The 26,372-nt window shown below is 42.3% G+C and overlaps 2 protein-coding genes across 15 annotated transcripts in view; one reads left to right on the top strand and one right to left on the bottom strand.

The window, feature by feature from the left end:
- TTC1 (tetratricopeptide repeat domain 1) overlaps nt 1–26,372 on the top strand; it is a 109,799-nt gene that overhangs the window by 59,961 nt on the left and 23,466 nt on the right. For 8 of the 13 annotated variants that reach the window (XM_059733489.1, XM_059733488.1, XM_059733487.1 and 5 more), the window contains exon 8: nt 4,929–5,063. In XM_059733489.1, the coding sequence (XP_059589472.1) occupies nt 4,929–5,063 (135 nt within the window). Of the gene's footprint in view, nt 1–4,928; nt 5,064–7,756; nt 7,777–13,904; nt 15,411–16,023; nt 16,602–21,577; nt 21,678–26,372 lie in introns of those variants that run through there. The other 5 variants (XM_059733491.1, XM_059733492.1, XM_059733495.1 and 2 more) reach the window with 4 other exon arrangements.
- PWWP2A (PWWP domain containing 2A) overlaps nt 14,781–26,372 on the bottom strand; it is a 43,575-nt gene continuing 31,983 nt past the window's right edge. Inside the window, exon 4 of one of the 2 annotated variants that reach the window (XM_059733480.1) lies at nt 14,781–17,434. In XM_059733480.1, coding sequence (XP_059589463.1) covers nt 17,421–17,434 — 14 coding nt within the window. In that variant the 3' untranslated portion in view covers nt 14,781–17,420. The other variant, XM_059733481.1, reaches the window with a different exon arrangement.

Here is a 26,372-nt window from a genome sequence, read left to right as displayed (position 1 = left end):
ATATCAATAAAACATTGCCCAACTGATCTCTCTCTCTCTCTCGCACATACACATAATGGTTTTTTGTTTTAATTGCTCTTGCAGGTGGCAGCAGGTCATAGCTAGACTGCTGCAGTAGGTAGAGGGTGCAGGGAACTCTCTGTTAGGGCTGCTGTAGCAGTCTACCTGGCACAAGGGGCTAGTGTTCCCAGATACCAATTGGCTGGGCCCCAGATGCTTTTGAGAGCAAGCAGCCCTGAGCTGCTCCCCAGGGCAGCTTTTTTATACTGCTGGGGCCAGCGCAGGGCAGGCTTGTATACTGCTGGGTCCAGCACGTGTGCTGGCCCCAGGCTGTAGCTCCCCTTGGCTGCAGATCCAGGAGGAGTTGGGCAGGGTTATTTTGCCCCAAGTGGCACAACTTGCCCCACCAAAGTGCATGTCTGGGCACGTGTGCTGAGACAAAAATCCCCGGTTCAAATTTGTGCTTGTCCTAGTTGAGCTGCTGCAAGCACACGTGCCTGCACGTGTGGACGCACCCGCAATGTCCAGCTCTACACTGGGAAAAGTCGCTCTGTTCTGAGGGAAAGCTGTCCCTCAAAGGCAGAAATGCTAGTGTATCTGGAGCTGTAGTCACTTCCCTCAGTAGCCATTTGTTCAACAGAAACTAGCTATATACCAAGTCTCCCATCACCTAACAATAAAGCATTGTAATAGTTTCTACTGCAAATGGTTATTATTGCTCATCTGTCTAGTCCAGATACAAGTGTAAGTTATACCCATGGTAATGTGTTGTATCTATAGCCAGAGCTGACTTGAGCAGGGTGCGGGGCCCGGGGCAAATCAGTCCATGCAGGGCCCTGACCCTGCTCCGATCCCACGTGCTCTGGACCTGAAGAAGCTGCTGCCACCAGCAGCAGCAGTGGCATCGGGGGAAGGAGAGGGGTGTAGTGTGTGGCTGGACACAGAGCCACTGCTCCGCCCCACTCCGTGGGGCCCAGGGCAGTCTCCCTGATTCACCCGCCTGAAGACGCTATGCATGCCATGGCTGCTCTGTCTGGCTTACCAAGCTGAAGGGTCAGAGTCCTATGTTGACCCTCTCACAACTGTAACTATTGGCTGAGCACTGTAGCTTGTGCTGCTAGCATCTCGAGGCTTGTGATGTGGAAACACTTTCTTTACAGGAACTCCTGTACACAACTACTTTCAAAAACGAACTAACAGTCTTGCTAGTGACCTTGCAAGAGGCCAGGGCCTAACCCTGCATGACACAGAGTAAATCTGCCCCCAAACAGGAAGTTCCTGCTGCCTCATGGCAAACTTCCTGGGCACTGTCTCAGTTCTCCATGCCTGGAAAAATCTATTTCTACGTACTAGCCTGTAACTTCATTCACCATGATACAAAGGCACTAAGTTTATTCTTCAGGGAACTTGCATATTCCAGTTAGCAGCCAGACAGTTGGTTGCAGACACGGTCCATGTTTTATTTGGGGCACACTAAATGTGAGAAAATTCAATATTTTGGCTGGGATTGATGTTAGGCTAGCAGGCCTCTAATAATATCTGGGTCATACTACTTGCCTCGGAGTATTAGCCCAATATTCAGATTCTTCTACTATTCTAGAATGTTCTTAGTCTTTCAAGATCCATTGAAAATGGTCTGGGCAGGTAAAAGGTCTCTGGCTGCTCTTCAGCAGCCCTCTCAGGGGCAAGTTTGCAGAGTCAAAAATGTTTGCCCCTTGCAGATGTTTAACGTTGGTTACTAACGGACTGGAAAATATTTTTTTGCCCTACTTGTTTCAAATACAACACCAAGATATTTATTGGATACTTCTGCCTTTCCTGCATTATTAATTTTATGATCTTCATTGACCTAGAGAATGGCTAGGGTTGTATTTATTATTCTAAATAAACGTATTGCCCTTAAAGAAAAATCAGTGTCTGGCAGGGTTGATTTCAGCTGCTCTTGCCAATTTTTTTTCTTGTGCTTTACAGCTTCTAATTTATGTTGACTGCTATCTAGTTTGCTTTTTATATTTCTCATTTATTAAGTAATACTTTTTTTTTTTTTAATTTCTTGTTGCCTTTACTAGTGGCCCAGAAAGAGCTCTCATACAAGGCTGTTAGACTTCTTGATTGTGGAATTGACCTTTGGCCTTAATAGGGCTTTGGCCTTATAACTTTTAAACTCCCAACTTCATTCCCATTTATTCTGATTTTTTTTTCTTCCTATTCAAATTCATCACTTCCTTCAGCTTTGGGAAATTTAGCTCTCTAAAGCACCATGCATACATGCGCACACACATACTATTACTGCCTGGCATTATCTGTTTGGTCTGAATTAAATTGGGTCATTGTTACTGGTTCAGAAACAACCACCAGCTTCCAGTACAGTTTCTCCCGCATAATTAAGTCCAGACTAGAGTTCCTTCCCAGTGGGGCCATTTTCTTTGGGGCTAGAAAATTATCTACAATTCCCATGAGCTCTAGTCTTAGTAAGCATCTGTCTGTCTCAGGAGCCAATAGAATTATGCTGAGTGAGACATCAGCTCGCTGAACATAATTATTGCTTGAAAGAAAAAGCAAAGCTGGAGTGACCTCTCCAGGATGCAAAAGCCTGAGCAGTGCATGTGGAGGTACTGAGCTGCCCACGCACCAGTGTCCCCCTCTCGGCTTTGCTGGTTTAATCCAAAGAAAAGGCAGGTGCCAGTACATTTGGAACCAGGCTGGCTGTAGGAGCTGCCAGAGAGATCTTCCATGTGTACAAAATGCATAAAACATGAAGAAAACCAAACACCGAATACCTGCTTCACTGAACGATGAAGGGGTAATACAGAACAACAGCAGATGAGCATGCAATGAAAGAGCCCATTCACCTGCATACATACAAGGGGGCTGCATAAAGATTGCACAGGCAGCTGGAATTCTACCATTTTCCAGTTTTCCACGATTGACTTTTGGACTGTGCATCTAGTCACACATTTCATATTCTCAGATACTGCTTTATCTGCAAATCACAATATTAGCCAAATTAGGACAGGCGTTCACAGAAAACAGCAAAAAGCAAGTCCTTGGTACACAAGATGAGCCTCCCACCAATATTTTGCCACATTGGCATGTCCTCCTCTCCATCTCTATTCCTATAGGACACTGAATTTTTTTGAGTTTCTGGGGGGCTGTGCACTAAAGACTCTGTTGTGGTATGTTAATTAATTCTTTGTGGCTGTGGCATGCAGGAGAAACTGCAGTAGCTGTTCCCCAGGATCACTTCAGACCAAATGTCTCTTAAGTGGTTGTCTGCAACCTGCTTCCTTCTCATCCTGTGTTCTGGTGGGACCCATTACCTCTATCTTACAGCTGGGGAAATGAAGAATAAAGAAATTAAAGTCAAATGCATCCATGCATTTTGAATTCCCAAACTGAGGCACCCAAGACCTGATTTTTCGGAGAACTAAGCATTATACAGCACTTTATTTATTCCAGCATAACTTAAATTGCTTTCAGTTGTAGCTGAGAGAGCTCAGAACTCCTGCAAATCAGATGGCATGGTATCAAATCAAGAATCCAGAAAATAAGGAACACGGAGTTAGTGATCACCTGTGAAAAGTTTGGCTCAAGTGATTTGCTGAGCATCTCCTGAGAACCCTGTAACTACCTTGCTTTCAACTCATTGCCTGAGCAAAGGAGCTAGCAGTAGTGTTTCACACAGTGCACACAAGTGGGGACTGGAGTGGAAGGGCAGCCCCATGTTCTTGTCAAGAGGCCTAATCTACTTCCTGGTGTTAGAAATCATGGCTTATCTCTGAAATAGCATCCACAAAAACCACATTATTAAAGAGTTAACCACATTTCACCTTCTCTTTTTCAGTTTAAAAGTTCCAGCCCACAAAAATAATTGGCCTTGGCGTTTTGCCTTTTTTCCCACAAAGTAAACACGATTCCCCCCCACCTTGGTATTAAGCACATATTGAAGGCAACCACTGATTCTCTGGACTATGGTGCCCGTACAAGAGGTCCAGTCAGGTGCTTGATGAATCCACCTGTGGCTGACACTCTGCAGCCCCAGAAACTGGCACAAGAAGCAGCACAAGTTTGTGCCCATCTTAGCCTGAGCAACTGCTGCCAAGCAGCTCAGGGCTGGGTGATCCACACTCAGGTTTTATCTACCTCCGACGTTAGCATCCACCACATGCTGTTTCCTACAGGAAACCCCCGTTGCTTGCCCACCACGTCTTGTTCTTAAAAGATGTGGGAGGCTCCTGTATGACCTGGACTTATTGTGGGGTGCTCCGCATGGGCTTTTTGGAGGCTTCACATCCCCTACATCTCTTCCAAGCACCAACCTGTTGGTCTCACATTGTGTGGTAGATAGTCTGGACTCCTCTGTGGTCCGGTGTACCATCTCACCGTCTCACCCTGTTTGAGCCAGCCACTTATGTCAGGCAAGTTGACTGACCTGTGTGGCAGCTGTTGGTCCACTAGGGACTGGCCGAGATTATTTTGTGCTCACACCCTGCCTAGGAGACTTGAGCAATCTGGAGGAGTGGTCTCACTCTCTGATACTGCCCTGTTGTCTGGACAGGCCTTCCAAGCTGACCTTACTATGTGTCTCTGCCTCAGAGTCCCTGAGAGCTCCTGGCTTCTTGGCTCTGGTCAAGGCAGCTACAATACATGGCACTGGCTTAAGGCCCTAAGAGAAATTAACAAAATTTAAACATATAAAGCAGGGAGGGAATGTCCTTCCTCCCACTCACACGTGCCCGTCAGGTGCTGGGCTGTCAGATCCTCAGCCCCCCCTCGCTTTCTTGCTCCAAGAGGTTGTCTCTCGGAGAGGCTATGCTTCTCCCTGGGACGTCCCTGGAGTCTCCAGAACATAGTATGGCCAGACACGACGGCTGGGAGCATACAGTTGTCCTGTCGCTGCTGCTCTCTGTCTCTTTTTTCCACACCAGCTTTTGAAGACCCTTCTCAGCGCCAGCGGATGATGTCAACCTCCAGCGCCGCTCCAACCGCACAGAGTGACCTGATAAAGCATGCAGGTGGCGTTGCCCACTGTTCCATGTTTTCTGCCACCATGCCTGGGCAAGGTAAGCAGTCTTGTGTCATGGCTCTCTCTGGGCCATGTCCCCAAGCTTCTATTTCTTCCTCGCTGCCCCTCTGTCCCCGGCACCAGGGTCTCCAGCCCCTTGGGGCTGTCATCCTATGACAGAGTTCCCATGTTTATATAGGAAATTGTAGGGATTAGGGTCATAAACCAATGGGCCAAAGGGAGGAAACAGGCAACAGATAAATAAACATTAATACACTCAGCACCTTAATTGCATCCCACACCTCTGAAGGTGTCTCCAATTAAGCTTTTAATCCCGACAGCACTCAAACAGCAACCAGCAGCTTTTTCCCAAGTCTGAGTCCAGCTACTTCAGTCCAGAATACCAGCTGACCAAACCAGTGAGATCTCAAGCTTCTCTGCAAAGGGTCGATCTCATCCTGTATAAGTCTTTCCCAGAACACAATTTTTAGGAATATAGACCTAGATGGGGCTTCCTGGGCTATAAAGTCTAGTCCCCTGCATACACAGGAAATCAGTTGTCCAAAAATGTCCACCACCTGAACCTTCCTGAACCATGACTGATAATAAAATCATGCAAATCATCCCGCTGCATTTCAGTAATACCTTTTTATATCAAATTTCTAATCAATGTTAATTTTCATTTTCTTTGGTTAGCCAGCATCTAGCATTTCTGCACAAGCAACTGAAAACTTTCTTTTTACTTTCTTAGCTATCTTCAGTTCCATTTATTTGCAGCAAGCAGTGTTTGAGGTTTTACTGCATTTGCCTCCTTTGCACCTTGCACTATTAGTATACTATCTACCCAGATTGCTTCAGCTGGTCTCCAAATGAGAATATTAGCCTGCCTACCTGTCCTGTTCATCCAGCTCCTTCTACTGGAGCTTTTTTCTTCTTTAGCACCTGTTCAAGATCCCTCAAATGTCTCTATAATTGGTATAGTGCCCACTAGTCTCATGACATTGACTTGGTCTACTCTATAATCCCACCCTATAATCTTGCAAATACATTTTGTAAAATTGCTGCAAGGAACAACACACTGGGCATGTTGACATGTGCAAATGATCCAGGAGCAGTGTACTCTTGAGTAAACTACTTGAGAGTAAACTCTCCCAGGCACTCTACACCTGCAAGAACATGGGAGCAGATTTGCTGCTCCTGCTCCTTGCAGTCCTGCAACCGGTCCCTGCAGCAGCTAGGGAAAGCTTTAGGCCCCAGGGGCCAGGAGACAGCTGTCTCCTGGCAGGGGCTGGGACACTGCTTGCTGCTCCTGGGATCTGCCTGCTGCTGTGGTGAGCTGCCACTGGAGCCTGATTGGGGAAAAATGTCCCCCTGCCCCAGCAGCAGGGAGCTCCCAGCCCCTGCTCCATGGTCAGGGGGCTCAGGTTGGGAGATCCGTACCTCTCAGCCCAAGCCCCATGGTTGTGGGACCCAGGGTGGGAGATCCTTCTCTCCCAGTGCCAGCTCCACAGTTGCGGGGCTGGTGCTGAGAGATCCTCATCTCCCAGCCCAAGCGCTTTGGCTGCAGGGTCCAGGCTGGGAGATCCTCGTCTCCCAGTGCCAGCTCCATGGTCATGGGTCAGCCTGAGCCCGGAAGTTGCAGGATCCAGGCTGAGAGATCCTTCTTTGCCAGTGCGAGCCCTGCTTGGGCTGGGAGGTAAGAATCTCCCAGCCCAGGCCCCCTGACCATGGAGTGGGGGCTGGGAGCGCTCTGCTGCTAGGGTAGGGGAACATTGTCCCTGCCCAGGCTTCACTGCCAGGGCCTGCCCCGGCAGCAGGCACGTCCTTGGGGCAGGGAGCAATCTCCCCCCTCCCTCCCTACTACCCAGGAGCACATTTGTTCCTGGTCAGGTGTCTACATGTGCGCTACTGCACAGTAAGTAATCTTGAGTAAATTTGCAACTTGCAGGTAACAAATTTACTCATGATTAGAGCCAATCACTGCACAATAAGTATTTGCATGTGTAGATACAGACACTTACTTTGTAGTAATTAGCTTTTCTGTACTGTAGAGCCTCTTATGTAGACGTGTCCACTGTGTCACAGACTCATTCTTGCTGCTTTGCATGTCCCGTATTAGTGTCCTATTCTGGTGAAAAATACCCTGGGGCTACTTATACTTATCGATTTTAAACCTTGCAAAACCTCCGTGGTTGCTATCAGGAATATGAGTTCTCTGAGGAATAAACTCAGTGCCTTTGTATCATCATAAATGATGGTACAAAGCTAGTATTTTCTGCTCAGTGGAGAACAGCTGTGCAAATAGTTTTATGGTGGGCCCCACTAAGCTTTGTCAAAGTCCTGTTGATTCCGATTTAACAGCTCTCTATGTGGTAGGGAGCTTATTGATGATGGACTTGGGCAGCCTTTGCAAGCATCTTTTCCCAAATACTCATTGACTAATAGTGTTGTGTCTCCCTGCTTGAGAGAGAAATTAGCACAGGAAGCAGCATCTCCTGGCTTCCAAGGGAACAAAATACTCAGTCTCAGCCCTATAAATATATTGTCATTGCTCTAATTCTACCTTGTCAGTTCTTTCGTGCCTCTCAGAAGAGGAAAAGAGAATTAAGGAGCTGGGGAAGGGGAAACATTTCATGGTTCTCTCACGTAGCATGTTCAGTTCCATTAAGCAGGGGGCAAGTGATAATTCCCCTTCCATTTTCTCTTGTTTCTTCCCTGTCTGTCTGGACCAAATACCCACACTGTTTCCAGGATGATCTCTTGTTGCTAAGGCCCTGATGCAAAATGAGCTGGGTTGATTGGCTCAGTCAGCCTGGCTTCTTCCAGCTCTTTGAGGACTGCAGCGTTCCCTCAGGAAAAAAGTAAGCACTGAACAGTTCTAGTCATCTTGTGCTTTTACACATCCACTCCCATTCTAGCAGCCTACTGCAGGGCATCCTGAGTTTCTAGCAAGGCCCATGGAGTGGCTTTCTGCTATTCCTTCCCCCACCCCCAGCAATGTCTGGCTTACCCTGCTGCACAATCAAGAGGTGAGCAGGATCCCTGCAAGTGGGCAATAACTGTTTCTGGATCTGTCCCATCTTTTGTAAGCTCCATCAGATGTGAGGAGACATCCCTCCTGCTGAGTTGGTGAAACTGGCTGCCAGATTTGTAACCTGTCGCGCGCACTGAAATGCCCTATGCAACAGTCCATTTGAGCCAGCCTGGCTTCCAGGTATAGTGCTAGGTCTTCAGCTGCTGTAAATTATCACAGCTTTAGGGAGCAAAAGAGACTCAATTTCCAGCAGCTACAGATCTGTCTGCTTCATTCTAAATATTGCACTAACTGGCAGAGCAGCTGAACTTCCACCACACTCAAGAGCCTAATGCTCAACTTAGTTATTGGCATCCATGTGCGAGGCAGCTAGTGCACACAGCATCCACAATACAGAGGTAGGGAAACAGGCCCAAGGAAATGAAACGTATCACAGACACTTACTTCCATTGCGAGTAACCCTAGACGTCCAAGTCTGCACTTTTTCCTCACATAGAATTAGTTCCAAATGACCTTCCCCAGCTCAAACTGCAAGGCACCATCAAAGCCAAAGCCCAGGTACTGCTGGGTTGAGTCATACCCTAAATGCACTGAACCACAGTGCTCCCGAGATGAACAGTCCAGGCTAATTGTAGGTACCTATTCAAAGAGCCCTACAGAAGATGAGCAGCTACAGCCTCCCATGATTTCACGTGCAGTTGTGGAGGTTCCAGTATCTCTGGAAGATCCAGCCCTTTGTCACTCCAAAGTAACCTAGCTGGAAGCCAGTGCTGCAGTTAGAAAACCTGGGTGTGATCTCAACTTGTTCTTCAACTTCTATGTTGTCCCATGTGAGAAATGGGGCCAGCACTACTTACTTCTGAAATATTTGATGCCTGGTAGCACTGAACTGTTTGGAGAAGCTGTACAAGTAATCCAGTTTCAATGCAGCTTTGCAGTTGTGCCCACCCCCAATTAGTATATTCCAACCTAACACAAACAAAAAACTTCCAGGAGGAATTTCCCCACCTCTAATTAGCACTGACATAACAGTACAGAAAGGAACGACTACCAGTGTGCAAGTGCTTGCGTTTTAATTAGCTATGTTATCCCTGGGAGATTATTCCGATTGAGCTCTGCCGGCTTCTGCAGCTGAGAAGCAATTATGTGTGCTAGCAATTTTTCCTAGTTTGGGAAAAACTCAGCACTTACTCCCTTGTTTGCATCATTTTTTTTTTTTACTCCATGCAGTCTCATGCTCTAGCATGAAATTGCTAAGGAGTGTCTCCTTCAGCTCAGACTCTGCCTAGCTTGTCAAAGCAGCAGCCTCTTGAGATGCTGTAAATTGTCAGGCTCTTGCTTGTGTGGCACTATGCCATCAGAGTTATTACAGCCTACCCTGACAGGGCAAAGCTATCATAGATTAAATATGTAAAACAGCTGAAAACCATTAACATGGCATTTCTAATTGTGTGTGCATTTGGGGGGTAATCATCTGAACCCGAAAGCCTTGACCATTTTCAATTTTAACTCAGCACTGGAGTCCTTAGGAAGCCGCATCAGTTCTTAATTTCCCCTCTTTTAGTAGTTGGTTCTTTGTGGGGGAGAGAGTATTAAGAACTGGTACACAGTAAACTGTACATGTTGTACTGGGCTTGAAGTAGGTTTTCCTTCCTTGGCTCTACTAAGGCTATTAATCCAGTCTGCTCCAGGGCAGACCTGGAAAAAAGCAGCAGTACCTACTACTTGCTGTTTGGAGATGGCAGGCCCTTCATTAGATGACTAGTTTGACACTAGTAGTTTGTCCTATGTAAGTGAGGCTCCCACCCTACAACTAAGATTATGCAGCCAGCTGCATAATATAAGCCTTTCAGGACCCCGGACATTTAACTGTGCCTGCTTAAATATTTCACATTGTTTAGGCTTTTCTTCTTCTTACATTATTGGAATATAAAGCACCCTGTGTCCTTTAACTAGGGCTTTGGATGTAAGAGGATGAGTTCTGTTCTGTAATAGAGCTAGTAGTATAAGACACTAGCTGCAGACTGACATATCAATCAAGCAAGATGGCAGAAACGATGGTGTTTTCTAGTCTACTCAATGGCTTTGTGCCTGGCTGCTGGAATAGCTTTGGGAAGGTACTGCAGTGCACAGGTCTGTTTCATTGTTTGAGATACCCGTGACAAAATGCCCCTGAGGGAAGTGGTGGGGATGTTGAGTTAATTTGAATATGTTTTCACTGTTTTTGTTAGTGCATTGAGGATGAGCTGTCAGAACTGTTTCAGATCCTGGCAGTTTTCTGACCAAACCCAGAGGAGAGGTGGAATGCTCCGTCTTTGCTGGAGTGACTCCTCTCAATAATGCCACACTCTTGACCCCTTCACAGTGCATCTGCAGCACTCAGTTTGGAACTGGTGGGTGGGATTGTGACTCCTTACTCATTGTCCCATTCAGTGCTTAAGATGCTGCTGGCAACAAATGGCTCCAGATGAACTAATGCAGCTTTAGTGGGGATTTACCATTTGAGGATCAAAGCACAGCAGAGTGGTTCCATATACTGTAGGGCAGGGACGGGCAATTATTTTGGGCGGAGGGCTGCTTACCGAGCTTACCCCTGGGCTGCATTTTGCCCACCCCTGCTATAGGGAGTAGTTTTCTGCCCTATTCCCTATGGCTAGCCAGAGCAAACTTAGAGACTTTTGGGAAGGGTTGCCTATAGCCAGCTGAGTAGTGCTGATGGCTTGCATTCACATCTGGTGAATTTTGTCATATGCTAGATGCTGTTCCATTCCTTTTTCTTTCCCTACTTGTCTCTGGGTCAGCTCATTGGAAGAACACTGGGATTTAGCAACAAGCAGGCAGAGCAGCAGCAGCTAGATATCAGAGCTACTGAGATGCCTGCATTTTGAAAACAAAGCCCTCTGCACAAGTCAGAGCCCCAGCTGCATTTCATAATTACAACCAATCCTGGGCTCTGACAATTCATCTCACAACAAAACAGTCACCTGCGTTCCCCACTGCAGGTTTAAACTGACCCTTTGGAGAGACCACTCCTTGCATTTCAGGTTGGACTGGGAGTTTGCAGGGAGTAAGTCAGGATGAGAAAACTGAAGCCCCATGGGATAGGGAACAGGCATGCACAGAACTGCAAAGCAGGCTGCAGAAAGCAGTTAAGATACTACAACTGCCAGCACTTGGCCTGAAAGAGGAAATCGGTTTGCTCCCTTTGCTGGTGACATGCAAGTGCACTGTATCTCTCCATTTACTTCCTTTCAACAGCCATGATTACATACAGTCTTCCTGCTTGATGAGATAAGTGGGGAGGAGACTGACAAATCCATTTTTAAAAGCTTCAGGGAGGGCAAGCAAGTAAGGGAAGGAAAAAAAGAAAAAGCAGGAGTGGCAGCTAACACCCAAGCAGTGTTCACAGGGGTCTGTCACCTTTCCAGCAGCTGCTCGGGGCTCTGCTGACACTGCTTTGCAATGCTGCTGACATTCTCAGTGTCCTTCTGCACTTGTTTGTTGTCTGACAGATTGTGCAGTTCTTTGCCAGACGGCAAGTTCTTGCTTGCATTTGGCCCCAAATTCACCCTCGCTAACCGTGGCAGAATTGCCACACATCTCTCAAGCTATTCTTTCCAAAGCAAAGTACAGGTAGCAGCTTGTGTGCTACTTCAGAGAGCATAGCTAAGGAAAAGGAGGTGCCAAAATGGCCTTTATCTCTCTCTGCAGCCCCCAGTCTGCATAAATAGCTGCCAGGGAGCAGTTGGCAGCTAGAAGACTAACTTACACTGAGAAACGAGCCCAGCCCCAGTTAAGGAATACATGAAAGTAAAGCAAAGCTTTTTATACCTCATTTGTCTCCTGTGAGGTTGTAGCTGAGGTTCTGGGAGAAGACTTCCACTCTGCAATTCTTGCCTAGCTATTCACTTGGATGAACTGGAATTTGGGAACACGGCACTCATGCAATAGCCTTATTCTTTCTATCACTGTTGCTTGTTTCCCTAGGACTGGCCCAGGATAGAACCAGTCCTTTCTTTCACCACTATACACTGTACCTGAGAGGACATTTTACTCCCTCTGATTTGCTTTCCACCTTTTAGATAGCCAGAAATAAAATCTTTCTACCTCAGGTTGTGCATTAAGCAGCTGTTACACACATGACTTTGCCCTTATTAAGTATCACCTTGCTGATGCTTAAGGGAGCAGTAAACACTTAGCATTCTTGAATGCAAAGGTCTGGGAGATTTCAACATTGGCAGGGATGGTGTTACTTTAATACCTTCATTATGGTGCTGCTGTAGTGAAGATTAATCAGTATAACAACTGTAGACTTCCTTGAAATATGTGTAGCTAACCACTCTCATGGGCTCCATACCCACATAGCAAAAATCAAGCGATTCCCATGATGAGAAGCTACAGACACAATGTCATAGACGAGACGTTATTAGTGAGCAATTACATTTGAGCAGGATTTCCCCTCTCCACCATAAGCCTAATGAGGCCAGCCAATTTAGGAAGGACTGCTGCAAGAATGAATGACTAATGAGAGGAAGAGGAAGACTGGAGTTCCTCAAAACAGAACTTTAACATTTTTCATACATAAAGGAAAAGGCACCAGCTACCAAACAAGAGACATGGGTGGAGAAGCACTGATGAGCTTCAAAATGAAAGTGAGCAAGAAAATGGTCATGATAAAGTGAAGGGAAATAGATGCCAAATATCTTTATTCCAGATTGGGTACATCTGCACTATCATTTAATTCCAACGAATAAGGTTAGTACCTAGCAAAAGAGCTTGGTTCAACTCTACTCCCTTCTAGTTACCAGCTACATATTACTGCACGATAGGCAGTACTAAAGCAACCGACCTTCAGGCAAGTCGCACACGACCTAAAGACTAGGTACAGACAGTCAGAAAGCCTGGAGGCTGAATTGATTCAGTCTTTGCTGGTTATTCTAAACTGCACAGATTAAATTGAAATAGAAATGAACAGACATTTACCTTTGATTCTGGAAACGCAGCCACATGCCAGCAGTGGCTCAGACCAGAAGCTGGTGGGCGCCAGAGCATGGCTGTCTGGCTGTGTGTTTACTTCCTCTTCCTGCTGCCCCAGAGGTCTCAGGGATTTGCAATCCAGAATTACAACAGCAGGACTCTGCAGGGTTGCTCACAACTTCTTCTTCCTGTTTCCAGGTGCCTCTAGGATTTGTAGTCTACAGTTGCAGCCAGCAGTAAGTTTGAGCAGGGGAAGGGGTGTTTAACCCCCCCTCCCTGACCCCAGCCGGGATTTGCGGGGGAGCGTTCACCCTCCCCATAGACTGGGCTGCAACCCCAGCTGGGCTTGTTCCCCCTCTCCTCCTCTGTCAACCAGCCCTTACTGCTCCAGCCTAGGGAACAGAGGGGTGAGACCATCCCTGCTTTCTAGAGCAAACAGCACAGCCCAGCCCAGGGCTGGAAAGCATGCTGGGAGATTGATTTAACTTGAACAAGGAAGGGGTCTAGGACAGAAGTTTCCCAAACCAGTTTGACACAAATAAGTTAAGTCTGACACTACATTCAACCAGGGTTATCTTAACCCAGTTTCAGCCATTTTGAAACTGGTTTATATGCACTAAACTTCTGTTCTGTTACAGGTTTAAACCAGTTTCTGATGACTTAAACCATGTTATGCACAACTTCTGTCCCTAGCATAAAGAGGGATGTGCTCATTTAGGATTAGCATGCTTAATAAGTATTTCTGAACACAGTAGGGGACATCTCTAAAAAGCCTGCTTATATTTAATAAACTTGGACACTTAGATAAAATTGGGACATCCTTTCGTTAACAATGGCAGACTTCATTTGTAGAAATTGAAAATAGCAATTTTTTTTTTCTTTTACCAGGCAATGCAGCATGGATGCTACCAATTGTAGGAATATGCAGCAACCTGACCCTACTTTCACCCTAGTGCTAGAGATTCTGTGCTCTTTATCCATTGCAACATACCAAGTTCTCCTCCCTGTAGAGCAAAATTATGAACAAATGCAACTGTTTTCTATTTAAATGGAGAAATATTCCATTACACTTACCGGGGATGGATGCATGTGTCTGAAGTCATTACTATCACAAACAAAAAACAGTCATAGTGGGATCCCAGTGGTAGATCAACATGCAGAGCTTGAGTTCAAAGCCCAGCTCTTCCTGGTGTCCCAGGTGCTTTGTGCTACTCTCCCAAAGTGGAACCACAGACTTTAGCTAGCCACCAGAAGATGAGATTCCCGAGTGCACAGAGCTCTTACACCACTTTCTATATTTGTAGTAATGCCAAAGGCACAGAGCAGAACCTCAGTTGCACCAATCCCCAATGACCACTGAGTGCTTCCCTTCCTGAGCTGCTACCAGTGCTCCTTCACTGAAGCTATAGAGCAGATCCATCCTCTTTTTTTTTTTCCTTTTATATTTGCTTTTTCCTGGTCCACCATCTCTTTCCTTGTTATTATAAAGGAGCAGGGGTGTTCTCATTTCTTCTGGAAAGCTTCCAGTTGGTCAAGGAACACTTAACACATTTTAGCCACAATAGCTTGAATTCAAGGTTACATAGCATTAGCCAAGTCTGTCTGAAGATGCACCAAGAGCAGCAGAGCTGTATCCTAGGTTTCACCCTTGCATCAGTTCAGAAAATATAAAGACATGAGATTCAATCAATAAGGTTAAGGAGATGGGTGGTGGAATATAACAGCAGATAAATGTTTTCAACACAACTACCCTTTAAAAAGTGCTGAAAAAAATCAAGGCTTTATTTGAATAACTGTTACACAACATTCTTTTAACATTTACTTCTTGAGCAAACCTTAAAGGGGAATCATATTTTTTTTCCTCATTCAAGTGACCATTCAATATACAGACAAAAAGGTAGCATGGAGCAAAGCTTAAATATTAAGCAACTAAAGCCAAAAAGTAAAAAGCAATACATTACTGTAATTCTGTATCATTAAAATATCCCTGACAATTTCATTTCAAAATGAAAATCTGGTTTCAAACAAAATGGCTACAATACTTCCCATGAAAATAAACTCATTTTTCATGAGCAAATATGGTTAGCTACCTAGTCTATTTTTATGCTATTTGCTTACTTTACCCATATTCTCAAATGCAGAGACCTGCACACCTCTCTCTCAAGCATTTTGTACATTTTAAGTAGTGTGCGCCAGCGCTTTTGAAGATGAGGGAATAAGAGCACTGGTTAAGAGTCAGATAGGCAGGCACTACTGGCTTTCATAAATAACATCAATCATTTTTCAATCCCAACATGCAATAACCCTGCCATTACAGTCCTGGGCCTTTTTCCTGAGCAGAAATTGTGCCATATTGTCTTTTTTTTTTTTTTTTTTTAAGAAAAAAAAGGAAAAGAAGATAAAAGTGATTCCTTTAATAGGGATGAGACCCCCATTCATCTGTAATACAATCAGCTTTTGCTCTCCAGAGGTAAAAGGATAGCACATTAACTCACTGTACCACCTTTCCCTCTCTCTCTCCAAGAGCAAGTTGCCTTAATTCTGAGTCAAATTTCAGGCTGTGGTGCAGGTCTAGACTGCTGACCCTCTGTTTTGACTACACCAGAAAGGCAGAATACTGCAGACCAATAATTACTAATCTCAATTAAAAAATTAATCTGCAGTTTATTATGAGAAATGGCACAGCTTGAAAAGTGGTACACAGCTTGAACATGGAACTAACACAGTTTTTTTGAAAAATATTAGATGATATGGTTTCAGTTTCTGTTTTTAATAAATAAATTTATCAGTCACTGCTAATAGAACTAGAAAAAGTACTAAACCTCTAATAGAGAATTGTTTTAGGTCACATGTACCACCAATATAGTATTTATGGGTCTGGATTATTATGCCCCCATTCCATTAAAAATATGAATTTGTTGTATTGCCAAATATTAAAGCCAAGGGAAATTATATACAATTATGGGTACTGTGTTTAATTAATGTATTTAATTCATACCCCATTCAGGGAGGTTATAAAATCTTCTTTGTGCTAGAAGATATACCTATCAAGAAAGGTGCTCTCTCTTCAAATCCCCTGGACAAAGATATTTTACATTCCCCAGTGAGATCAAAACACAAGTAGGAAGAGAGGTTAGTACAAGACTTTGTTTTTCCATGGAAACAGGAACTTGTACTTTATTAGGTCTTAATATTACGTGCACATTTTCTCTTCTCCAAAACAAATATGTACTTTCCAACTTTGGTATCCCATGAACCCCTTACTAGCATTAAGAAGAGTTTTAAGAGCTATTCTGTCAAGAAAATGTGCACACAAATCAGTAGCAAATAAATTATCTGGCAAGCCAATATTTCAGCATTGTTCTCAGCATTCAGTAGCTTCAGCTGAAATAATTGTTACCAAACAACTTTTGCAAGAAAGATAAAGTATTACATGTTCTCATTTCAACATGAGGCTATTCAAAATAGTCAATGCTATGCAGATCAACTACCACAAGAAATCCTAATGGAAACCCTTGGTATACCAGCTACCTGTATGAGAAAAATGTTGTGCAGGAAGATTAAATAAACTCATTACTTGGCAAATGACTGGCCTCTCATCTAAGCAGTATCCATTCTTAGCTCTGTATTGTTACACTATCATAAGGAAATCTAACTGACTGTATACTATCAGTGATGTAGCCCCTCATGATACATTTCCAACAATCCTCAATTCCCAAAATGTTACATCAGCATAAAGAAACTACAACCATATTCACAGGGAAGCAATTTTCCCGTAATTTAGAGATACATGGAAGTTGCTGTTGTCATCCTGCCCATCATCTCTATAGGAAACATTGGTCTCATAGCAGGACTGTTCATATTTTACAATACAGCTGGTTTTGGACATGCTTTTAATCACAGGTCACAGCTCTGCTAACACCTGCACTAATACTAACTAAGCCTTGTAGAATGGAAAATGCAACAAGAAAGTTAAAACAAAGGTTACAGTAAATTTCCAGGCAATTGGCTCCATCACTGGGGCCTGTTAAACATCAATGTGACTGTCGCATAAAAAATACCAGTTATTTGCAGTGATTCTTCATACTATAATTCAAGTGGTTCCTTGCCATGTATACTTCGTACAGTCTCTCCTCATCTCATGCATCATTTATTGCAGAAAAGTTTTATAAAATATGTCCTAACATCTTTTTTTAAATTCCAAAGAAAATGTACAATAGATACAGGTGCCCTCACAGCAGGGTGAGTTGGGAGGGTACTTGACATGAGCCCTTCCCAACCATTTACTACTTGGTAAAGATTTCAGAAGAAAACTATAACAATTCAGTTTCAAATTTCTGTCAGTCCTGATGAGCTGGTGCTCTTCGTGGCAGTGTAATGAGGTTCCATAAAAACAGCAGTTGGCTAATGCCTCTGAGCTGAAAAGGGAAGAGAAAGGAAAAACTGTTAAACTTCTTTGCTGGTACTGCAAGAACCAGCAAACAAATTGTGAGCTGGCCAAAACAGTTGTCAGTTCACCTGCTAAATTTGATCTATTCTACACATGAGAAGGTGAAAACAACTTTAACATTGTTATAAGGCATATTAAACTGAACAAGTCCCTTACAGCTTGGAGTTAAAGCAGAACCTGCCTTCCTGGCCTCATTTTAAATCTCACTGAATTGCAGCACCAAGAGTTAATTTACATTTCCAGAGGTAGTTAAATAGGAATGATTAATATGCAAAACCTCTATAACTATGTATAAACACACTGATAACTAGAAGTACCAACACAGCTTGTACTTTGAATATATGCTACAGCTACAGAGGACAATGGAACAGCAAAAAGAAAGCTGCTAATGTATTTCCTTTCAGTAACTGCTTGGCTTACTATCTGTGTTTGCCTCAAATGATACTAATAAGAGAATGGCAAGCAGATAAGAAGAGTCCAGGTAAAAAAAAGTTCTTCTACAAAGCCATCAACAGTAGCTTATTATTCAGAAAGTTACAGTGGTGTATCATGGATTGATTTGCCAAGAGATGCAAATAGGAGGAGGGAGGGTCCAACAAAACCAGCTCAGTTTTACTGATTTATCTTTATGATCTTGCAGGAGCTCCCTCGGACTTTGAGAATTGCTTTATATACATTTCCCACTACCTCCAAAAGGAATGCCTTAAACAATACCACCTGATTAACAGAAAAGACCATGGGGGGGCCTAAATCCTGAGGCTCTGGCTAAAAAGATGCAACTCTTCAGAGAAGACAGAGGAATGGGCTTAAAAGTTAACAGTGGGGGAGGGGAGCCTGATAAATCACTAGATACATAGGGGGTGGGATGGGAAAGGAAAGATGAAAAACAAAAGGACAATGATCCTGACACAGGAGGGGGCAAGGGGTGTATACTGAGGAATTTCTCAATTTGAAGTTGCTCATTGTGCCATGAAACAACAACATGAAACATTGACAAAACCGTTCATTCTGTCCTACACCCTGCAATAGAAGGAGCTGAGAGAGTAGCAATTTGGGAAGGTTCAGATCCAAAGGAGAGGACACAGGTTGCAGAATTTCTGTGCAGATATATGCTGTATCTTGGCATTCTGGCTAAAAATCATGTGTAGGATCAGTTAACCCTTAATATCGCCTCAGCTGTGGAGGTAGTCTCAGTCTTCTTGCAGGAAGACTGTGGCCATTTCTAACTATGTACTCATTCAAGATGAATGAGCTGAATGTGCAAAACCTCTACAAAGAAAAGGATGCCAAATCTACAGATAGGGAGCAAAGTGCTGATTTCTGCAAAATGTACTTTGCAGTTCCAATGAAATAACATTTACTGTTGGTGGAGGTCACTAGGCTGAACACTGTGCACAAAGTTTGAAGAAAAAGAATTACATTTGCTTCCCCAAAATGCTGAAATAGACTACAATATCCCCAAAATGTGGCAGGTTGCTTAACACCCAATACTGGCTTTGCACTTTGGTGGCTGGCTGGGCTTTGACAGCATGGAGGCCTGTAAAAGAAAGCCTGGGATAACAAAAGCATCACCGTGTACAGAAACTCTTCCTGATGGAATATTCCATATTATGTGTGCTACAGGGACAAAAATCTTGTCACAAATATAAACAATTCTATAGGGCAATATTAAAGTTTTATCCAAGATGTACAAACATCTAAGTTTGGCGAGGGCCATGTTTCTGTCAATTGAGCATACAACAAGCAACTAAAAAGTTCAAGTTCCAAATTCAAACCTCACTAACACAACTGCTCTCACTCAGTTAACTTCAGGAGCACTACACAGGAATAACAATGGCAGAATTAGGCCCACAGTTTCTATGCTGTACACTAACATTTTGTTTGCCTAAAGTAAGTAGTGGGCAGATGGTGTTAATAGTCCATATGGTCTTCTACCGGCTTTTAATGCAACTAGTAATTGTAATTGAAGTTTAAGGCCATGTGCTGCACATAAAACCATGATAAACACACAGCATTTTGAACCTTAAACAAGCATTTTACCTTTTGCACATGACTTTCCAGCTTCCCAGGTGATACATTCACAAGAACTCGCCTTCAGTTAATCAGTAATACATGGAGCTTATTCTACAATGCAAGTCAGCTAACACAGCATCTTCCTAATTCTTTGGGGCTCACCAATGCAGGACTCAGAACACCCTCACTAGAGTGGGAATCTTCTTTTGTCAGAGCTGACATGCCATCTCCAGCAACCCACAAACTATCAGTTGTCTCATCCTTGGGGATGATCCAAAATCTTCTGTAGAACCAGCACACAGCACATATTTCTTATATTATAAATTACCAAAGCATATCCAATTTGCTAGACCTAGTACAATGGAATAATACTGGATCAAGCTACTTCAAGTCTACAGGCCAAGGACAGAACCAGAATCTTTTTTTTTCTCCTTATGACAAAATAAGCCCTGTACATACAAGCCAAAGATTTTCAACCCTACCTTAAAAATGCATAGAAAAAATAAATAAAATGTGCATGCTCCTCTATCAAACAGAAGGTATGAATACCAATTTAAACCCTAATTAAAGGAAATAGTTAAGCACTTGCTTAGATTAAGCTTCAATGGGATTTAAGCACATGCCTTGCATGCTAGCTTGACTCTTTCAAAGATTAAGATCCTAGGAATTAAAAAAAAATACTCAATCTTTAAAGTAACAACCATTTTCTTAGAGAAGTGGTTTCCAAACTGTGGTCCGTGGACCACTTTTTGGTGGCCTGCTGAGACCTACCTGGTCACATGGTTTTAATTCTCCTCATTTCTGGCTACTTAGTTGCAGGTACCAGTGGCCGAGGGAAGATTCCATGTAGTTAAATTGGAAAGGTAGCTGTCCACAGGTAATTTCTATTAAGACGTGGTTCACCCAATGAAAAGTTTGAGACTATCTAGCTTAGAATATTTGGGTTGGTCTAATAAAAGATATCAAATTCACCCAAGGAAACTTGTCTGCCTATGTCATTAGACCAACACGGCTACAACCTACACCCCCCAATACACTTTGACCTTTATTAGGGCCTCTGTCATTATTTAACATGCTTGTATAGTACAAAATTTCAAAAGCCAATCTCAAAAAAAGCGAGTTTTAATTTATTCAAGAAAATGCATGTAAACCTTATTAGCAGATTAGGGTTGAGGAACACAACTAAAATGTACGCTGAGGTACAGGTGCACAAAGTTGAAATGAAAGCAGGAAAGAAAGTAATTGCTAATTTATCAGCTCTAACCTAACCTGCTTTGGGAATGATTACTTGATGACATAATGCCCCTCTTCATTTTAGGCTGGGCTTAAAACAGACAGACCTGCCAATTTCACTGTTAACTTCAATACCCTCAATCTGAATCCACAGTGGTCTGTCAGACACTGTTAGGGAGCAGCAGGACTCGTCACTGTCTGATGTAATATGCTGTCACTTGTTGAGACCTATGGTAGAAAAAACCAAGTTAAGAAAAATGGAGTATTCATTCATGGTGGTTTAAAAAGATCTTGGATCACAATTCAGTTCCTTGCCTTCCTGAATTCCTGCTGAGTAGACTTCTTTAGTGTTACAGAAAGCATGAGACTACACTAAATGGAAAATAATGACACATCAACACCCTTTTAAGAATTTAAACTAGACTGGACCAGCAGGGCGCAACTCTCTCTCTCAGAAGTAACACAGAATTTAGCAACTAGAACTACCTTACATATAAATTATGCACAAAGAATTGTGGGGTAAATCCAGTGCAATCCTCTGAATTTATGACAAAATAATTATTTAGAACTGAAAAATCTAATGCCATGGCCTTTATCAGTGTGGCACTGAATATTGTGTTGTTATTTTCTTCCCCCCAAAAACTGAACATAACATACAACCATTCTGACTTGGTTGCATTTTATGCTTTGCATTGCTGTCACAAGACAACCTACAGGGCAGCAGTAAACCATCTCACATTTTAATTTTTCAATATGTGAAAAAAAAAATAAGTGTGTGACAATGAAACAGCTTGCTGGCCACTGAGGGTGAAGTGATTGTTAGCCTAAATCTCTAGTTAACCGTCGCTGTTGCTTAATGTCCTAGATTCTTCTTGCTTCCTAAGAACAGACATTGTGAAAATACCTGCTGTTCTCTTCTCCTTTACAAGATGACACACCAATATGTTTTTCCAGGACTTAAAAAGGTAAGAACAGAGATTGTGTCTTCCTAAGATGCAAGATCCTGTACACAGTATTTGGACAAACAACCAAGAACTTGTAATTTTATTTACAGTATCTGATTAAACAGATGACTCATAGTTAATAAACTATGTATATCACAATTTCTGTATGTTGCCTCTCATTCTTCATTAAAAGCAATCACATAAAACCCCAGATCTTTATTATTTTGACAAGAACAACCAGTCCTTTGAACAACTCTTCAGTTGAACTCAAACATCTTTTGGCCTATGACAAAATAACATTTGTTGAAGTGATTAGGATATTGTGAAGTTTTGCTCACCCATGGATAAAAAAAGCAAGCGAGACCATTGCTCTCTCTAATAATAACATCCCTGATCTCAGGCAAAGATCCTTGGTAAAAAGACAAGTGACAAAAAAAAACTAAAAAAAAAAAATGTATTTAAAGACAAATGGGGCTTCTAAATGCAAAAAAAAAATATTGCTAATCCACATACCATGAAACAGGTGGTGTTTTTATGAGTCCTCTATTCTTAGTGGTACAATCACATGATATATTCTGTTGAATAATTAAGACTAAACTACAATTTGCAAAATGAATGAATAAAGGTAATTTTTGTGTTGTGTATTACCTTTTTTGAGCTTGTTCATTTGCTGACTCATATAGTCCACGAGTTTGCAATGGGCCTCCCAGCGATGAGTGAAAATACACTCACAAGTGACTGCTAGTTGAGGCCAAAATACTGATCTTGTGTTTATTAACCTCAGTGAGAAAATCTGGAATGTCTTGTGTGCACAACTTGATGCGCAACCCTAAGTTTAACAAAAACTATTATTAATTTATATTTATACTGTAGTAAGGCTTAAGTGCCATAATCAGGTTTGAATATGTATGGTCAAGTTCTATACAAACAAAAAGATTTGCAGGCCCACTCTCAACGAGCCAGTTATATGGAAATAAGATGTGGGCATTGTGGTTTTTCTTTTCTTACTACCTCAAATTCTTACTAAAAACATCTGAGGCCACAATGGCAATATTGGTTGTATTGCTACTGGCAAAAAACTGAACCCCTCCGTCTCCTCCTCCCCAAAACAGAGTAAAAAAAATGAGTATCAAGGAAATCACTCAAGGGTCATTTCCTATATGACTTAGTAAGATGCTCCTTATTCACCTGAAAATGGTGAACAGATTTAATATGAACTGATAATAGTAATATTTTAATAACCATGAGATTAAAAAAATAAAAGCTGGTCTTTTGAGGCCTTATGTAAACAAAATAGTTGCACTGATTAACTATATTTGTTTTTAAAACAATTTAGTTAAAAGCAAATGCCCTGTATGGATACCCTCAAATAGTCTGAGTGCATGCAAAGTGGTTGCTCCAATTAAAATATTTACAGCACTTCAATTACATGAATGCAACTTTTGGGAGCAGACAAGGTCTGGCATTGAAGGAATAGAAAAAGTTTCATCAGGTACTGTAACTAAAATGAAGCCACAGCTGTGCTATCTATGTCTTTCTTCCCTCACCTTCCTCCAGCCCACCACACAGACACTGTGGGAGTCTGTTTTTTATCCTGAGGATTCCCTTAGTTTGAGTGATGCAGAGTGCTGACTACTGATATAGTAAAAAAAAAAAAAAAAAAAAGGATATAACAAATGGCTGAAGAGCGGAGTTATGAAAAAGAATGAAATAGCACTGCATCCTCGCAGCCCAACACTTGCATGCTTCTAAGCTGTGTCAGTGGGTGCGTCTATACAAGGTGCTGTCACCATAGCAATGAGCTACGGCAATGTGGCAACGGCAGGCATGAACTGTGATGCTGATGCTACTGTGCAGCACCTCGTTGCTACTACACAGTAGGGTCAGAAATGACCCATGCACCGCTGGGACTGCGCAGTCACTAAATGACTGCCCAGTAACAACTGCGAAATCTGGAGCGTGTGTAAATGCACCCACCCCCACCATCTGTGTTACTAGACTAACTTGTCCTGGGGCGAGTTTATTTTATCAATTTCATCCTGTGAGTTTATTCACTGTATTGTGAAATCTATGGGCGCCTATACACAAATCTGCTGGAGCATGGCAAGACCACGATCCAGCAACCTCCTGCATCTTGTGTATCAGCATCCCTGCGCTTAAAAGTAGCGGACTAATAACTAATAACTAATAACTTGAACTAAATAAAGCTCATCAACGAGCTTTAGTTCGAGCGTCCCCACCGCCATTTTTAAGTGTGGGGACACTAATGCATGAGATAGGCTGGCACTTGTGTGGCTCTCAGAGCTGCTCTAATTAAAGCCTGTTTCCCCATCGCTGGAGAACATGTAAAAGTGTCCTATGATAGCAAATTTTTAATGCTGGCTCATTGTAGTCTAGACAGCACTTAGGGACTGTTTCTCTGGATTGCTGGATAAAAGTAGCATACTGTCTACACTAGGCAAACTGCGAGCAAGTATAGCAGGACTAAAGAGTTTAGGCACTTTTACCATTGTGCCATTAAAGCCTGCTGTGCTTAAGCCCTCTTTCTGAACTAGTGCAGACATATTTTACAACCTCTTAATGTCACAGAGGTTTTTAAATCGTTTAATGTAGACGTTCTAGAAGTTCCAGTTTTATCCAGTGATAGCCAATTCTGAGAGGCACTGCCTTTCTTAGAAACTACTTATTTCTCCCTTCAAAGCAGAAAGAGAGACAATGACAGTCAGCAAGAGGAAGAGGCAGAAAGAGAGAAAGCCTCTCAGAATGACAGGGAAAGTAAAAACCTCAATATCCCTCCCAGCATGCCTGAAAAGGGGAGGAAGAATAAAAAAGAGGAAGAAGCCTGGGTTTTCAAGTGGAAGTCCAAGTATTTAAGAACAACAGTTACAATTATCTAATTGCCTGTTTCTGAAGCGTTAAGAGTTTTGCTACACACCCGAGAATTAATACTGCTGTTACTATTATAAACTTCTAACTACATCCATTTTTGGATTTTTTTTTAACTTCATTCTCCAATTAACAAATCACTACAGAGAAAGCCTGCCTCCTACACTACTTCCCTTTACACTCCTTACCTCCGAGGCAATCTTAGAAAGTATACATCTTTTAGCTGAATTACAAGACAACACATGCCTCTGCTTACACATGTAAATCCTTTACATATACAATAAACTGACTTTCCAAAACAGCTGTCAGCTAAAAATAAATATTCCAAAGAAACTAAGACAGTTAGTTAAAACTCAGCTCCCATCAAACTTAATGTGTTTTAGGGATCGAATTCCCTTAAACTTCTAACCCAGGCCAAAGGTTTAATTTTGTCTGAAATTATATTGCTAGCATATTTCAGTCAAAGAGTAAACCGCCTCAAAAATATTTTTTAATTCTTAAACAGAACCCACAAAGAAAGGAAATTGTCCACTCATTTTTCCTCTTGTACCGGAGTAACACAAATGGCTTTTACTTATTCTTCAGAAGAGTTCTTTTCATTAAAATCTCATCTCCCTTGTTTTGGCTGGAGGATTCCTGGGAGAATTAAAATATTAGGGGGGAGCTCTCAGCCTCAGATAGAAAGCTTTCCTCTCCAGTGTTTTTCAGGCATCTGTGTTAAATGAGTGTTATCAAAAATCCATCCCCTCTCAGTTGCTCAGATTTCAGTCTCTTGATGTTATAATCCCACAGTTCTCCAAGAAATTCTCCAGAAAAAAAAATATGGTCTGATATTTCTAATGAAGACAGAGAAAATAACTTTCCCCTGTGGGAAAGAACCAATTTAGGACCTTCTTCAGTGCGTAAGGATGCAAAAAAGGGAACAATTATTTTTTTTCCCTCCTCACTTTTTCAGTTATCTTTAAATTAAGGTTTCACAGATGGCACCGATAGGTTGAAATCACGTGATCTGTCAGCAGAAAGCAAGTGGTCCACTTCCAATTCCAGCAACTATAATGAAACCTGCCACACTCATCCGCACTCCTATGAAAAGTAATTCCCTGTTGACAAGGTATAAAATTCTTCTATTATGTCCCAGCCAAACAAACCTTGATCTTTAAATGATATAATACCAGGAGCCTGGAACAATAGTGATAATAAAAATATACAATGAAAAAAAATAATTTCTTAAAATAAACTAGGGTTAATTTTATTGCTGATGTCTTAGGCTGAAAAAAGATCCTAACCCACACATTCCTCATATCAATACTGAAAAGATGAGCTGAGTTCTCAAAACGACAAGAGACCAAAGAATATTAAATAGTGTACAATTTTTCATAAAATGCTTATTCATACAGAAGCTGGTATATGAGGATATATTTTCTGCCTGTACTTTTTACAAGTCCATAAACGTATTTCTTTTGTTCTTCCACAGCCACAAAGGAGCTAAGAAATCATTACACCTTAACCCGTCACTAAACATATCTTACAAATCCAAACATCTACAAATTGGCTCGTCTTCAGAAGAGCTATTCACTTACCAAAACTTGTGTCATGGTATTGAAATTTCTGAAACACTGGAGGGGCATAATCAAATACCAGCTATATATCTAGATATCTTCTCTGCAGTTAACACAGTTAAAGTCAGAAAAACAATAACATAAAACTGGCATCTTCTTACTCATTAGATATTTGCCTTGTGTTTAGTCACAGTCTCATCTGCTAACTTTTCCAATAAAACAAGTTTTCCCTACTTTATACACCTGTTAGTACATCAAAGCCAAACTGATG

Source organism: Alligator mississippiensis, chromosome 9 (assembly GCF_030867095.1).
Source record: "Alligator mississippiensis isolate rAllMis1 chromosome 9, rAllMis1, whole genome shotgun sequence".
NCBI classification, from domain to species: Eukaryota; Metazoa; Chordata; order Crocodylia; family Alligatoridae; genus Alligator; species Alligator mississippiensis.
This window is presented reverse-complemented; position numbering and strand designations above follow the sequence as displayed.